Source organism: Elgaria multicarinata, chromosome 2 (genome assembly GCF_023053635.1).
Source record: "Elgaria multicarinata webbii isolate HBS135686 ecotype San Diego chromosome 2, rElgMul1.1.pri, whole genome shotgun sequence".
Lineage (NCBI taxonomy): Eukaryota > Metazoa > Chordata > Lepidosauria > Squamata > Anguidae > Elgaria > Elgaria multicarinata.
In genome coordinates this window covers 173,333,490-173,348,628 of record NC_086172.1, presented here as the reverse complement: position 1 = coordinate 173,348,628, position 15,139 = coordinate 173,333,490, and the positions used below count along the sequence as shown (strand labels likewise).

Genomic DNA, 15,139 nt, shown 5'->3' with positions numbered 1-15,139 from the left:
GGGAGGAGGAGGACACTGAAGCCGCGTGTGAACCGAGCGCAGCGAAGGGTTTTGGCCGCTCGTGTGCTGCTCAGCCAGAGATGTAACGCCCGGGAAGGTCTCGTTTCTCTGTCTCGCTCTGCCCCTCTTTCCCGTTGTGCTTCCGTGATCTCCCGTGGCTCTCCACGGAGGCGAAGAGAGCGGCGTGAAGTGAATCAGCAGTGGCTCCGTCCTTTCTCCGCGGGAAAGGGAAGGCAGGAAGGCACTTGGGTCTGGGTTGGCGCATTTGACAGCATGGCCCGGAGTCCGGGGGCCGCCAGTTGCTCCGTCCCCTGAGGACAGCAGGGTCCCAAGCCACCACGGACTCGGCAGGACACGACAACTTTGGTTTCGTGGTTCCTGAGGGAAGGAGCGCCCCTCTTTTTGCTCGACGGGGGCGCCCACTATGTCAGGCGCCATGAAGTTCAACGGGTACATGAAGGTGCGCATTGGCGAGGCTGTGGGGCTCCAGCCAACCCGCTGGTCCCTACGGCACTCGCTTTTCAAGAAAGGCCACCAGCTGCTGGACCCCTACATCACGCTGAGCGTGGACCAGGTGCGCGTGGGCCAGACCAGCACCAAGCAGAAGACCAACAAGCCCACCTACAACGAGGAGTTCTCTGCCGCTGTCACCGACGGGAGCCAGCTGGAGCTGGCCGTCTTCCACGGCACCCCCATCGGCTACGATGACTTCGTGGCCAATTGCACTGTCCGCTTCCACGACCTGCTCCACGGCCCCGGGTCATCCGACAGCTTCGAAGGCTGGGTGAGTAGATGAGCCCTCTCCTGGGTCACCTGTGGAACTTGCTCCGTGTGTAATGCACACTTGTGGGTGGATGCATGAGTGCTGCCAATGGACTTTGAATGGTTTGGGGATTGGATCGTGGTTTTTCGTCAGGGTTTGAGCAGTGTGTGTGTGTGTGGGAATAAAACCCTGGTCATTGGAGTGCCTCGAAGTTTGATGCTGACATCAGGGGAAATTAAAAAATAAACGAATGGCGTTGGCGTTGTTGGACCAGACCAAAAGTCCATCTAACCCAGACAGCTGCATCCATCAGTGGCCAGCCAGATGTCTTGGGGGAGCTTATAACTGTGGACGAATGTGACGGACATCCATTGTCTTCCAGCTTGTGGTGTTTGGAGGCATATTGGCTTAACTATACTGGCTCATAGACCTGTCCTCCCAGAAATTTGTCTTTTCCCCCCAAAGCCATTCAAGCTGATGATTTTCCTCCCTCTGCCTTTCTCCTCCCCTTTTCCTTATGTGTTGTGTCTTTTTTGATTGTACACCTCCAGGCAGGGACTATCTGGTTTTACTGATAGTAAACCGCTCTGGGAGATAGTATTGGCAGAGGTGTGGGGGATTTCATACATACATACAGACTATCACTGCGTCTTGTGGCAGTAAATTCCAGAAGCCAGCCTTTCCCGGTCTTCTGCTCTCCATAGAATCATAGAATAGTAGAGTTGGAAGTGGCCTACAAGGCCATCGAGTCCAACTCCTTGCTCAATGCACGAATCCACCTTGAAGCATCCCTGACAGATGGCTGTCCAGCTGCCTCTTGAGAGCCTCTTGTGTGGGAGGGCCCACAACCTCTCTAGGTCATTGGTTCCATTGTTGTACTGCTCTAACAGTCAGGAAGTTTTTCCTGATGTCCAGCTGGAATCTGGCTTCCTTTAACCTGAGCCTGTTATTCTGTGTCCTGCACTCTGGGAGAATCGAGAAGAGATACTGGCCCTCCTCTGTGTGGCAACCTTTTAAGCATTTGAAGAGTGCTCTCATGTCTCCCCTCAATCTTCTCTTCTCCAGGCTAAACATGCCCAGTTGTTTCAGTCTCTCCTCATAGGGCTGTTTCCAGACCCCTGATCATCCTCATTACCCTCTTCTGTACATGCTCCAGCTTGTCCTCCAGTTGTTTTGGACTACAAATCCTAGCTTTCCAGACCATTGGCCATGCAGGCTGGGGCTGATGAGAGTTGAAGTCCAAGATATCTCGACGGCCCCAGGTTTGAGAAAGCTGTCACAAGTTAATTCTGTGTTGTGAAGAATACTTTAGTTGGATCTGGGACCCTACTTTACCTTACCAGTTTCAATGGGGGACCTTTTGTCTAGGTTTTATCTACAGCATTCAGTATTCAACATTTTGAACTATCCTAGGTGGGGATGATGTCCAAAATACCAAAAGTATTTTTCTTACCCAGTATCTATTTCTTCAGAGACAGGAGTTTGAGCCTTTACAGCTTGAATTAAAAAGCTGATTCTGGCATGAAGCAAATTAAAATAGACATACTTTGTGGCTTCTAAGCAGGAATTCACAGTTTCCCCCACCCCACTTCCAAATAAAAACAGAACTAAAGCTACTCAAGCCGTTTAGAATAGTTAACCTGGACCCATGTGCAGTGAAGAATGAGCTAATTAGTTTTTTGAGGGTTTGAGGGGGTGTCTGATGAAGACTCCAGTGCAGTTCAAAAGCTTGAGAGATTTGTGAGGCAGGGCGGCATTTTTTTAAAAAACAGCTATCTTGACCTGTCTCATAAGAAGGCTTGGGAATGTGTTTGTAGCTTTCAGTTATCGACATGCCGACAAGAAATGCTGGAAGGAGATGCATGCCTATGGATTTCTCCCCGTTAGGAGATGTAGAAAAGAGGTTAGACATTTTTCAGGAGGGATCGGAGCAGCAGAAACTGAAGAAATGTTGCTAGCAGTCTCTGTTGAGCAAAAGCAGGGAAGACTCCTTCTGTATCTTTTCACCATTCCATAGAAAAGGGGATGGAGGAGATGCAGTTTGTCAGGAAGGGGGGCTCCACGAGGTGTCCGTGGAAAGTCCTCCTCCTACAAAAGTATTAAAGGTGCAGGATCCCCATCCTTTCATCTGGTTCAGCCTTCTGGGAATTATGGGAATTGTTGTCGGATACATCTGGAGGGCTCCAGGCTGGAGAAGGCTTATGTGGTTGGTGGAGTGTTGACTAGGTGAAGCTGACGCATACTAAAACTTGGGGTGCTCAAGCTGTGTCATTTGGCCCAGTTTCAAAAGATCTCTGCAAGAAGACAGTTCAGACCTTTGGCAAGAGTGGTTTGTCTCTCCCCCAGATGCCTATGGTGGGAAGGAGGGAGAGAGAGAGAGAGAGAGAGAGAAGGGGTATGAGAGAGAGAAAGAGAGAGAGAAGGGGTGTCAGAGAGAAAGGAAGAGAGAAAAAGGGCTGTCAGAAAGAGAGAGAGAAAGAGAAATAAAGAAGGGAGGGTCAGAGAGAGAGAAGGGGTATCAGAGAGAGAAAAGGAAGTAGAGAAGAGGGCGTCAGTAAGAGAAGGAAAGAAAAAAGGGTGTCAGAGAGAGAGGGAGAAAAAAAGAGAGAGAACAAGGTGTCAGAGAGAGAGAAAAAAGAGGTGGTTCCAGCCGCTTTTGGCTTTCTCCTGGTATGTTTGCCCTGACAGATAGCCCTTGAAGGAATATGACCCTTGACGGAAAATAATGTCCTCCACCCTTGCACTAAGGAAGAAGACCGCTGTTATGCTGTCACTACCAAACTGGAAGGGATTTGCTACTGCCATTCGAATCAGATTCACTCTAAATGTATACCTAAATATTTTTATTTATTCACGAGTCTTCCTCACACACACACACACACACACACCGCTAACGTCAGGGCTATCTTCTTCACTTCTGCATCCTCTTCTTACATAACACCCAGGTCCACTGGAAACAGAAGCCTTTCTCATTTGGGAACGCTTTCTACCAATTGTGTGGCTGTCTCATACCCGTTTGTGATTTTATTTATTACATTTTATATCCTCCCTTCTTCCATGGAAGTCAAGATGGTGTCATGTGCCACCCAGTGATGCCTTTAATAACAACCAAACACTCAGTGAAAAGACCTGGGATAACCCCGAGGGGGCGAAACCAACCCTCCTCTCCCAATGGCTGCAGCCCTGATGGCCCACCGTTTTGTATGGGCTCTTCGAAGAACACCTTGATAATCTGCTGAGGAACCTTAGCGTTCCTCCCACAACAGAGTTTGAACCACACGCCCTTTGGACCAGTTCAGATGTAATGGTTTGGCCATTGTGAATGGGTCTTCAGGTTCAGACGCTCCGTCCTTCCTACTTTACGCAACCTGTAGGCTCATTCACTGTGATCCAGCTCTTTTCCGGCCTGTGGTCCTGCTCTTTGTCATCCTATGCCATGCAATTTGGCTACATCTAGCGCATTGTTAAACTATGGAATTTGCTAGCCCAAGATGTAGTGTTGGCCACCAATTTGGATGGCTTCAAAAGGGGGTTGGATAAATTCCTGGAGGAGAAGGGGTTGGATAAATTCCTGGAGGAGAAGGCTAGCGATGGCTACTAGCCCTGATGGCTATGTGCTACCTCCAGTATCCGAGTCAATATACCTATATACACCAATTGCTGGGGAACATGGGCCAGAGGGTGCTGTTGCACTGTGTCCTGCTTGTGGGTCCCTGGTCGTCAGCTGGTTGGCCAATCTGTGAACAGAGTGCTGGACTAGATGGACCCTTGGTCTGATACAGCAGGGCTCTTCTGATGTTCTTATGTTCATAGCTTAACTATACCTTTGGGTTGTATCCAATGACAGTCCTACTTAGAGTAGATCCATTTAAATGAATGGGACATGATAGAATAACTTTGGATGAAAGCCTTTGTAGATTTCCATGAGAGTTTTGTTCAGTTTCATGGTGAATAGCCTTCGACAAATCTATCCTACAGCAATGTGTCTAAGGGTGCAATCCTATCCATGTTCAGACAGAAAAAAGTCTTATAACCCCAGCATTCCCCAGCCACCCATGCTGGGGTTGTAGGATTTTTTTTCTGTCTAAACATGCATAGGATTGTGCCCTAACCCTTGCTTTTTAAAGTTGACTAAATTTGCAGCAAGTATCACAGCTAACAGCCGTGAACTGCATCAGTGTGTGTTGCGTTGTGTAAGGAGCACTTCCTGAACTCATTGTCATTGGTTGAACCCCCCCACCCCACCGCAAAGTTACAGTGTGATGCATTCACACCTTTTCAAAGTGTAGAAGTTCCCTTGAATTACCGTCAGTAGCAAAATGTTCAGGTCACACCTTCTTTCCACTCTGTATTAAATCTACTTCTCTCTGTTCTCAGACTTCTGTCCATTCCGAAACCTACAAAATTGTAAAAACCTTTTACGACAGCAGGTTTACAATTGTATCTAAAAGGTTTTGGAAAATGAGAAGGTCTTTGCTAAGTGCCAAAAGAGCAATGAGGCAGGCACCAGGGCTCAGGCAAAACTCTCTGGAACTGAGGCACCATCACCGAGTAGGCCCTCTCTCTGGTTGCCACAGGTTTTATATACCAGTTGCTGGGGAGCATGAATGGGAGGGTGCTATTGCATTCACGCCCGACTGGTAGGCAGCTGGTGGACCAGTGTGTGATCAGAATGCTGGGCTCTGAACCTTTCAGGGTAAAAGATATGTTGTTACGGGTCCTGCAGCATAAGAAAAGAGCGAGCCATAAGTGACAGCTTTCGAACACAAACCACTTGAGTGGCGAAACATTTTGCTTGGTTGGAGGCAGCAGGAAGGAATAAGGGCTGATTTTGATGTAAACTGTGCAAGAGGTAGGGTTATTTATTTATTTAAGTCAGCCTCACCCCCTCCGGGTGTCTTGGACTACAACTCCTAACATCCCCAGCTAGCATGACCATACTGGCTGGGGGAAATAGGAATTGCAGTCCAAAAATCTGGGCAGCACCAGGATTGTTACCTAGGGAGGTTACCTAGGGAGGTTACCTAGGGAGGTTGTGGGCTCTCCCACACTAGAGGCCTTCAAGAGGCAGCTGGACAAGCATCTGTCGGGGATGCTTTAGGGTGGATTCCTGCATTGAGCAGGGGGTTGGACTTGATGGCCTTGTAGGCCCCTTCCAACTCTGCTATTCTATGATTCTATGAGGAAGGATGATTTTCAAAATGCTTATTATACCCTGTCTTTTCTTCCCCACCCTAAAGACAACTTTTCCTGAGCAGATTTTTGGGAAATGAACCCATGGGTATGCGCAGGAAAGGAGCCATGTTTGCACAGAGAGATTCCAGGGGAGTGGGATAGCCACAAGGTCAGTTTCTAGTCTTGCTTGAGGTGGGATGGAGTCTCTTTCTCTCTCTCTCTCTCCCCCCCCCCTTCTTACTTTCTCTCATGGAGGTGGCTTGGCTGTTGCATCTGCCTGGTGCTACAGAAAAGGGGTTAGTTCATACATTGGCCTGATAGTGAGTGGCTCAGTTCAGACAACACAATAACCACCGGTGGTTTTAAACGTCAGCCGTGACTTCAGCAGTCAACGGTTGGTATTTGTGTCATCTGTCAGGCAAAAACCACCTCACGGTTGACTTTTTCATCAAAAAATCCACTGAAGAAGCACAACCGGCTACAAAGTTGACTAGTCGCACAACCGGGGGTTATTGTGTTGTCCGAACTGAGCCAGTGGAGTTTTGCGACCCGTTGAGTGGACTGTTTTGGCTGCCTACAGAGTTCCCCGACAAGAGTGGCCAAAACCGTTCCGGCTGCTCTGCTACAGCTGGCACAACTCGCAGAGGCTGCTGGGATAGCACCGGGAGGGCGGGGAGAGGGGCGGGGGCTGTGTCAGTCAAATGTCAGATTGACTGTTAGTCCACTCAACACCAGCCTCAACCACCCAGGGTTGTGTAGGAACATGTGTGGGGAGTACCCGCAAAAAAACCAACTCTTGAGTTGATTACTCCCCCCCCCCGACTAAAGCGTTGTCCTAATGCAGCCACTGAGTTCTTTCCCACCCCAAGTGGATCATTTGTTTGCATGAAGTCCTATCCTACACGTTTTTTGGGGGGGAAGAGGCACTGACAGTAACCACATTTACTTTTTGCTTTGGTTACCTAAAACCACATGGGTATTATTTATTTATAACATTTATATCCCGCCTTATATCATTACGATCTCAGAGCGGTGTACAGATAAAAACATACAGTATAAAACAATAAATATGCACAGTTAACAAATTAAACCATAATCCAAGTTAAAACAATGTATAATTTAAAAGCAATAGATGCAGTTAAAACAGTTAAAACAATGTGCCAGTGAGTTTAACCATCAAAGGCTTTGTTAAAAAGCCATGTTTTCACTTGACGTCGAAATGAAATCAATGTTGGCACCAATCGGGCCTCCAAGGGGAGGGCATTCCACAGTCGGGGTGCCACCACAGAGAAGGCCCTCTCCCTTGTCCCATCATAGCGTTTATTTTGCATCGGTGAGATGCGGAGAAGGGCTCCTCCAACAGATCTTAGGTCTCGGGCAGGCATATATAAGGAGAGGCGCTCTCTCAAGTATCGAGGTCCCAAGCGTTCTTGCCCCCTCCTCCGCCCCCCAGATCTGTCCATGAGGCTGGGCACTTTTGTGATTCAAAATCCTGGTGGCATCCACACCGCTGTAGGAGCTGTTTTTGGCCGTGATCTGGATGGTGTCCCAGCTAGTTGAGTCTGGTGGCTCCGATGTCAGTGGGGCGGCGAATCCGTTCTAGGTTCCAGTCAGAACCAGTTGGAACTCTAGCTTTGCACCTTGGATAGCTCCTTTAAAATTCTGACTGGTTCTGACCGAAACCTGGAGCGGATTCACTGCCTCACTGACATCGGAAGCACGAATCTCGGCTAGGCACAACACTGCAAAGACTGGCCCAATTGCTCCCTCTGCATGAGAACTGCCCCAGTTGGGGGCATTGAAGTCAGGTGACTGTGGGCATTGCTGCCAGAGTCCCCGGTTCAAATCCCACGGCGTCTTACAGAAACAGTTATGTATTTAAAGTAGTTTTATCCCATCCCTCAGCCAACGTGTCCCCCACAGAGGGTTACAATCAATCAGTAAAACTCAATAGTCCTGCAGGTCTACAATCTAAGAAGACACGACACGCGAGGAACGTGTATAGAAGAGGAGGAAATTAAAGTCTTTCAGCAGGGCTGGAGGAATGGCCCTGCTTCCCTCGTTCTACACAGCCTGTTTCAAACCACTGCCATAGACATGAAGTGGACAGAGCTCTTGCCCATTTCAGGCATTCCTGAGGGCAGAGTGAATGCATGTGGGGAGGAGGACATTACAGCAGCAGTGTCTGGGGGCTCCATTTATGTGTGCTCATTGGAATGTCCAGAGGGCAGTTTCCCCCACCAGGCCCTCTCCTGATGTATTGGAATACCACTCTCCATCATCCCCAACCAGCATGGCTATTGGCTATGCCGCCTGGGGCTTATTGTAGTCCGACACATCTGGAAGCTACCTGGTTGGGGTAGGCTGCTGTAGGGAGACCCTGCAGATCATAGAATCATAGAATAGTAGTGTTGGAAGGGGCGTATAAGGCCATTGAGTCCAACCCCCTGCTCAGTGCAGGAATCCACCCTAAAGCATCCCTGACAGATGGTTGTCCATCTGCCTCTTGAAGGCCTCTAGTGAGGGAGAGCCCACAACCTCCCTAGGTAATTGGTTCCATTGTCGTACGACTCTAACAGTCAGTTTTTCCTGATGTCCAGCCAGAATCTGGCTTCCTGTAACTTCAGCCCGTTATTCTGTGTCCTGCACTCTGGGAGGATCGAGATGAGATCCTGGCCCTCCTCTGTGTGACAACCTTTTAAGTATTTGAAGAGTGCTATCATGTCTCCCTTCAACCTTCTCTTCTCCAGGCTAAACTTGCCCAGTTCTTTCAGTCTCTCTTCATACGGCTTTGTTTCCAGACCCCTGATACAGGTGTATGTTTGAAGACATCCCAACAGATGTACTAAGGGACATGAGCAGATGTAGGGTGGCCACAGACATTGCCAAAAAAAAAAGAGGGCGCAGATTTGAGTAACATTTGCGTAGACTAATTTATAAGTATTGATGCCAATTTAGAAACCATTGCTATTATTTCAATAGCAGTGCATTAGATCTGGTGAGCTGTGACCTGATGCTAACTGGATAGGCAACTTCAAGGCCTTCCTTTACCTCCCTTCTTGGTGGTGGGGTCTTTCTGTTCAAACAGGCTTTGGACAGGGCAGCTCTTTGAAGACAGGACACCTTCAAACAGAGGACTGCCCTCTGGAATTTGCTACCACAAGATTTATTTATTTATTTATTGCATTTCTATACTGCCCAATAGCTGAAGCTCTCGATGTGGCAATGGGCGCCATTTTGGATGGCTTTAAAAGAGGGTTGGACAAATTCCTAGAGGAGAAGGCTGTCAGTGGCTACGAGTCCTGATGGCCGTGTGCTACCTCCAGTTTCAGAGGCAGTATGCGTGTGTACAGCCGTTGCTGGGGAACATGGGCAGGAGGGTGCTGTTGCACTCATGTCCTGCTTGTGGGTTCCCCATCGACATCTGGTTGGCTACTGTGTGAACAGAATGCTGGGCTAGATGGACTTCGGTCTGATTCAGAGAAGGTGTTTTTATGATAGGCCTTCAAACAAAGAACAGTCCTCTGTAAAGTAGGACACATGGCCACTATGTAGCTAGGAGGAAAGCAGAGCCTGCCTGTCCACTCCCATGTGTGTTCATTGTACTCTAATGAACACCAGAGAAGGAGGGGGAGGGGAGCAGGCTTTTTTTCCGGCCTAACCAACCTCGTGTTTATTGTGAAGATGAAACATGATGCATACCAAACATTAATCCATTTGACAAGTGTTGATAAATGGATAAGGGCTTATGTACTACTTCCAGTATCAGAGTCAGTAAGCCTGTGTGCACCAGTTGCTGGGGAACATGGGTGGGAAGGTGCTGTTACACTGTGTCTTACTTGTAGGCCCCTGGTTGACAGTCGGTTGGCCACTGTGTGAACAGAGTGCTGGACTAGGGTGGACCCTTGGTCTGATCCAGTGGGGCTCTTCTTGTTTGATAGACAGCCTGAAGGCAGGGAACACATTTCTTGCTGAGTTGTTTCAAGATAGATTGTGTGTGTGTGTGTGTGTGTGTGTTGTGGTCTTCTTGCACCCCTTTCACCAGCACTGTAGCCACTTCACTGGAGGAGAGTCTGTGGTTTATTCTGACATTTGAAGTTTCATCATGAGCAATCTTGCCTCTTGCCGTTTTTTTGGTGGCTGCTTATACAGGGGCTATTAGAGAAAACCAAAACCAACTAGCAGCATCTTGGCTTACCTCAGAGCCTTTCCGTCCAATATGTAACGTGTTTGGGAATGGGTGGGGCTTATTTGAATGTATTTGTTCCAGCTTGACAAATAGGATTTCCCACACATGACCCGTGGAGAGAGCCACATTCCACAGAAAGCTTTATGTTTGGGCTACACACGCAAATCAGAGGCTGTGAGGCGCCTACAAAAGTGACCTTACTATATAGTCCAAGGGTGGGCAACCTGTGGCCCTCTAGATGTTTTGAACTACAACTTCCATCTGCCCTAGGTGAGGGAAGATGGGAGTTGTAGGCCGAAACATCTGGAAGACCACAATGGCCCAGTCCTGCTATAGTCCTGCAATTGAGATTTGCAGTATCGTTTCTGATAGTCTTTCCAATATTTTTATTCTGCCAATTTTGTGGTAGCGTAACCCTTCCACTTCTTCACTTGAGCCCAAAATTCCCTTCATGTGGAGAAGTCCTACACATGCCCATGGGCAAATGTGTAGGTTCCCTTCACATGCCTGCAAAGTATGAGGCTGGCATGGAGCATGAATGTGTCGGAAGCATGGCTAGCCGGTGTGACACTGTGTTTCCTTTGTGCATGCTTTCAGTGTGTCAGGGAGGGCTGACGTGAACTCCCTAAGACAGTTAATATTGGGTATGTGTGATGTTCTTTGCACCATAAACAATTCACTTGGTTGAGATTTTGTGGAAATATTTGTGTGTATGCATGCTTAGGTAGGAATGCTTTCTATCAAATTGGTCTGATTATTTCACGAGGCCGTTTTGGGGAGAAACCTCTTCCTCTTCCTGCTCTTACTACTTCCGGGTCAAATCTCGCTGCTGCTTCAACAGAAGTTGACACCAGTGGAGGTTGGTGTCTCCGATGTTGGTGGGGTGATGTATCAGTCACAACCCTAAAGGAGTTATCCAAGAGTTCTGACAAACCTGGAACAGATTCACCACTTCACTGACTTCGGAGCCACCACTGGTTAACATTTTTTCTCTCCACTGTATACAGAGTTGGCCCATAGGGCTACCTAGTATGGCCAACTCTGACTGTCAGCCGCTTTCCATTGTCTCAGTATGAAGCCTTTTCCACGGCTGCTGAGATCCTTTTAATTCAGGTGTACAGAACTGTTTTAGGGTGGGGTGGCTGAAATGCCTCCCAACCCACCAGGCCTTCTGTGGGCTAGATAACATTACCCAGCCTGCTCCACTTTCCCCGGCCATTTTGCTCTTCTCCCTGCATGGAAAAAGTGACTTGGCTGGTGTTTAGGGTGACCCTATGAAAAGGAGGACAGGGCTCCTGTATCTTTAACAGTTGCATAGAAAAGGGAATTTCAGCAGGTGTCATTTGTATATATGGAGAACCTGGTGAAATTCCCTCTTCATCACAACAGTTAAAGTGAAAGAGCTGTACTAGAGTGACCAGATTTCAAAGAGGGCAGGGCACCTGCAGCTTTAACTGTTGTGATGAAGAGGACGTTTCACCAAAATGACATCTGCTGAAATTCCCTTTTTAATACAATTGTTAAAGATACAGGAGCCCTGTCCTTTTCATATGGTCACCCTACTGGTATTGGAAAGAGCAGCTCCTCTTCCTAGCACTGACAGGGTCCCGGGCTTTGCACGGCATCCGCCATCCCCGGGGGGTGGGGTGGGGTGTAGTGCAAAAGAATTCAGATGGTGATGGACAGCCACTCATTGAATCCCCCACTGCACACATTTCTGCTGTTTTCTCCAGTTTTTGGCATTAAGTCCCATTAATTCCAATCTGTGACTGGCAATAACATCATGGATTCCTCCAGGGTGGCTTCTTCCAGGGGGTGGGGTTTGGAGACCAAGCACCTCCCCCTGGGGAAAAAAACCCTCAAGAAGGCTCTGCAGGGGGGATGTAGAACTTCTGCAAGCTGGATTCAGCCCCATGGACTGGATGTTCCACATCCCTAAATTACTCAAAAGTAAGTGTGAGGCCCCTGATCCACATTGGGATTTTAGTGCATGAAGGGGCGAGTTTAATTTTCCCCACCAACCAGGACAGCTCTGAACCCTAGGGTGACCATAGGGAAAGGAAGACAGGGCTCCTGTATCTTTAACAGTTGTATTGAAAGTAGAATTTCAGGAGGTGTCATTTGTGTGCATGCAGCACCTGGTGAAATCCCCTCTTTTTCATCACAACAGTTAAAGCTGCAAGAGCCCTGCCCCAGAGTGAACAGATACAAAAGAGGGCAGGGCTCCTGCAGCTTTAACTGTTGTGATGAAGAAGAGGGAATTTCACCAGCTGCATGCATCCACATGACACCTGCTGAAATTCCACTTTCTATGCAGCTGTTAAAGATACAGGAACCCTGTCCTCCTTTCCATATGGTCACCCTACTGAACCGACCCACCCCACCGCAGCATAGTAGATACCAATATTACAAAAAAGGTTCCATTAATGCCAATGGGGAGTATTTTACTGTGATTTTGAGGAGGGGTGGCGTGGCTGTGGAAGGGGATGATGAAACTATGCCTTTGCATGCTCTTTGGTTCTGTTTGGAATAAAAGAGAAACCAAACGCATGCTATGTATTTAATGTAACATGTAGTTTTACCCTAGTAGACCAGTTCCAACTGAGCCACACCATACAGGTGTACCACTGAGATTGGGTTCATTGGAAGATCACTTTCTAACATTTATGTAAGAGCCTCGTAGCCTAGATGTGAATGTAGATCTGCACTTCAAAGAAGTCTACAAAGTTTACAAGCCAGCAAGGGTGGGTTTTTTTACTAGTTCACCTGCCCACACATTTCCTGTATAGTCATTTGTAGTATACTGATGACTTAAAGAAAGAAAAAGCACTAACTCTCACCAAATGTACAAACTAGGGCTGTGCAGGGACCTCCCAATCCGCTCTGAATCCTGATCCGGACCTTCCGGATTGGGTCCGAACCACTCTGGATCATTTCGGACCTCTTCTGAACTGATCCGGATCCGGAGGTCTGGATTTTCCTCCATAGACTTACATTGGAAAAGAAAAACGCCTATAATTTTTTTTATTTTTCAAGATATAGACATGTAACTTGGCCATGATAGCTTCTAAATAGATCCTTATTCATGCCAATTTTGAAGTAAATCGAATCATCCCGATTTTTAGAGAATTTTTAAAGCTTCCACCCTGATTTACAAAACTGCATTTATCTCTATCATTTTTCAAGGTACACACATGTAACTGGGCAACATGATAGCTTCCACATAGGACCTTAGGCATGGGCACTTTGAAGGAAATTGGATCATGCCCTGATTTTTAGCGATTTTTTAAACGATTTAACCATTCCCCCAATTTACAAAACTGCATTCATCGCCGTCATTTTTCAAGATACACATATGTAACTGGGCACCATGTTAGCTTCTAAATAGATCCTTGGTCATGCCAATTTTGAAGCAAATTGGATCATCCCCTGATTTTTAGGAAATTTTTAAAGTTAAACCTCAACCACAATATCCTTCAGAAATAAAGTGTATTGGAAAGGAGATAGTGAAAGTGCATCTCAGGACAATATTAGCACTTCAGAGGGAACACAGTGCAGAGGGAACTGAAATGCCGTTGATGCACTTTCACTATCTCCATCCAATACACTTTATTCTGAATATTGTGGTTGAGGTTTAACTTTAAAAAATTCCTAAAAATCAGGGCATGATCCAATTTGCTTCAAAATTGGTATGACTAAGGATCTATTTAGAAGCTATCATGGTGCCCAGTTACATGTCTGTATCTTGAAATACTAAAAAGTTACAGGCATTTTTCTTTTCCAATGCAAGTCAATGGGGAAAAAATGAGGTTGGACCCAAAATGGCATCTGGAACTCCAGATTGGCCCAAACCAATTCAGATTCGGGGATCCAGAATGGAGTGGAACATAGCCCTAGTACGAACCCTTCTCTCCTTGGTCACCTGCAGGAAAGTGGCTGCTTTCATGTTTTACATCAGTTGCAAGATTTCCATGCAAGGATAGCTGTTAGGCCTCTGGCAAGGGTCCAAACAAGACAGAGGTCACAATCCAAGGGAACTCAGATAACATCCTCTCACCAGAGTCAAGTTGCTCAGACTGAAGACAAAGTTCTCACACCAGGTCTTTATAGGGCCTGGTGTGCAGGGATTGGCTCCAGAGAGTCAGCTGATGGAGATCTCAGGCAGGCTGGTACTGCTGCTAGGTGGCGCGCTTGAGCCACAGAGTTCTGTGTGCCAGGCATACTATGGAACCAGAGGGCTAAGGAATCAGGACCCATTTTTCACCTTGCAGGGTTTTCCTGATTGGTTTGCGTTTTTCCCTTCAGTGTCCGATCACACAACTCCCAAGGATAGAACGAGCCAGCAATAGGACCCCAATGATCTCTCTCCTATGGGGCTGAGAGCACAGAGTGGGGCCTGAAGAGTTCTGGGACACAAACTGCTAAAGTCATGTTTAGCTTTTTAACGGTTTTTAATGCTTTATGTGTGTATGTTCTGTGTTTTAGAATTTTAAATTTTGTATACTCGTTTTTATCTTAATTTTAGAATTTCTGTAAACTGCCCGAAGAGCCCTGGCTATAGGGGTGGTATATAAGTGTAATAAATAAATAAATAAGCTGGGGTTGAGGGACCTGTGACTGCTATTAGCCATTAATTAATTAATTAATTAAATCAATATATAGAATGTTTAACTACATCTAAAAAGAACATCGGTTAGGTGTATATAGAGGAAAGTGATATGCTAGGTTCCCAAATTGTGGTAGTTCAAGAAAACTTCTAGTGTGCCATGACAAATATATAGCACCATGTACATTGATGGTGCTACATAAATAAATAAATTAATAATAATAATAATAATAATAATAATAATAATAATAAATAATGGTCCCATTCAGAAGACACTTTAAACCATGGCTTTAACCATGGTGAATAAAGCAAAAAGTGGTTAAAGCCATGGATTAAGGAGTCTTCTGAACACAGCCCAGCTTTCTGGCTTAACCACTGTGGTTAAAGCCGTGGTTTAAGGTGTCTT

General features: G+C 46.9%; 1 protein-coding gene across 1 annotated transcript in view; it reads left to right on the top strand.

Moving 5' to 3' along the window:
- Window positions 1-424: 424 nt before the first annotated feature.
- Window positions 425-15,139, top strand: part of PRKCH (protein kinase C eta) — a 154,772-nt gene continuing 140,057 nt past the window's right edge. The window contains exon 1 of the mRNA XM_063118234.1: window positions 425-784. Coding sequence (XP_062974304.1) covers window positions 425-784 — 360 coding nt within the window. The remainder of the gene's footprint in view (window positions 785-15,139) is intronic.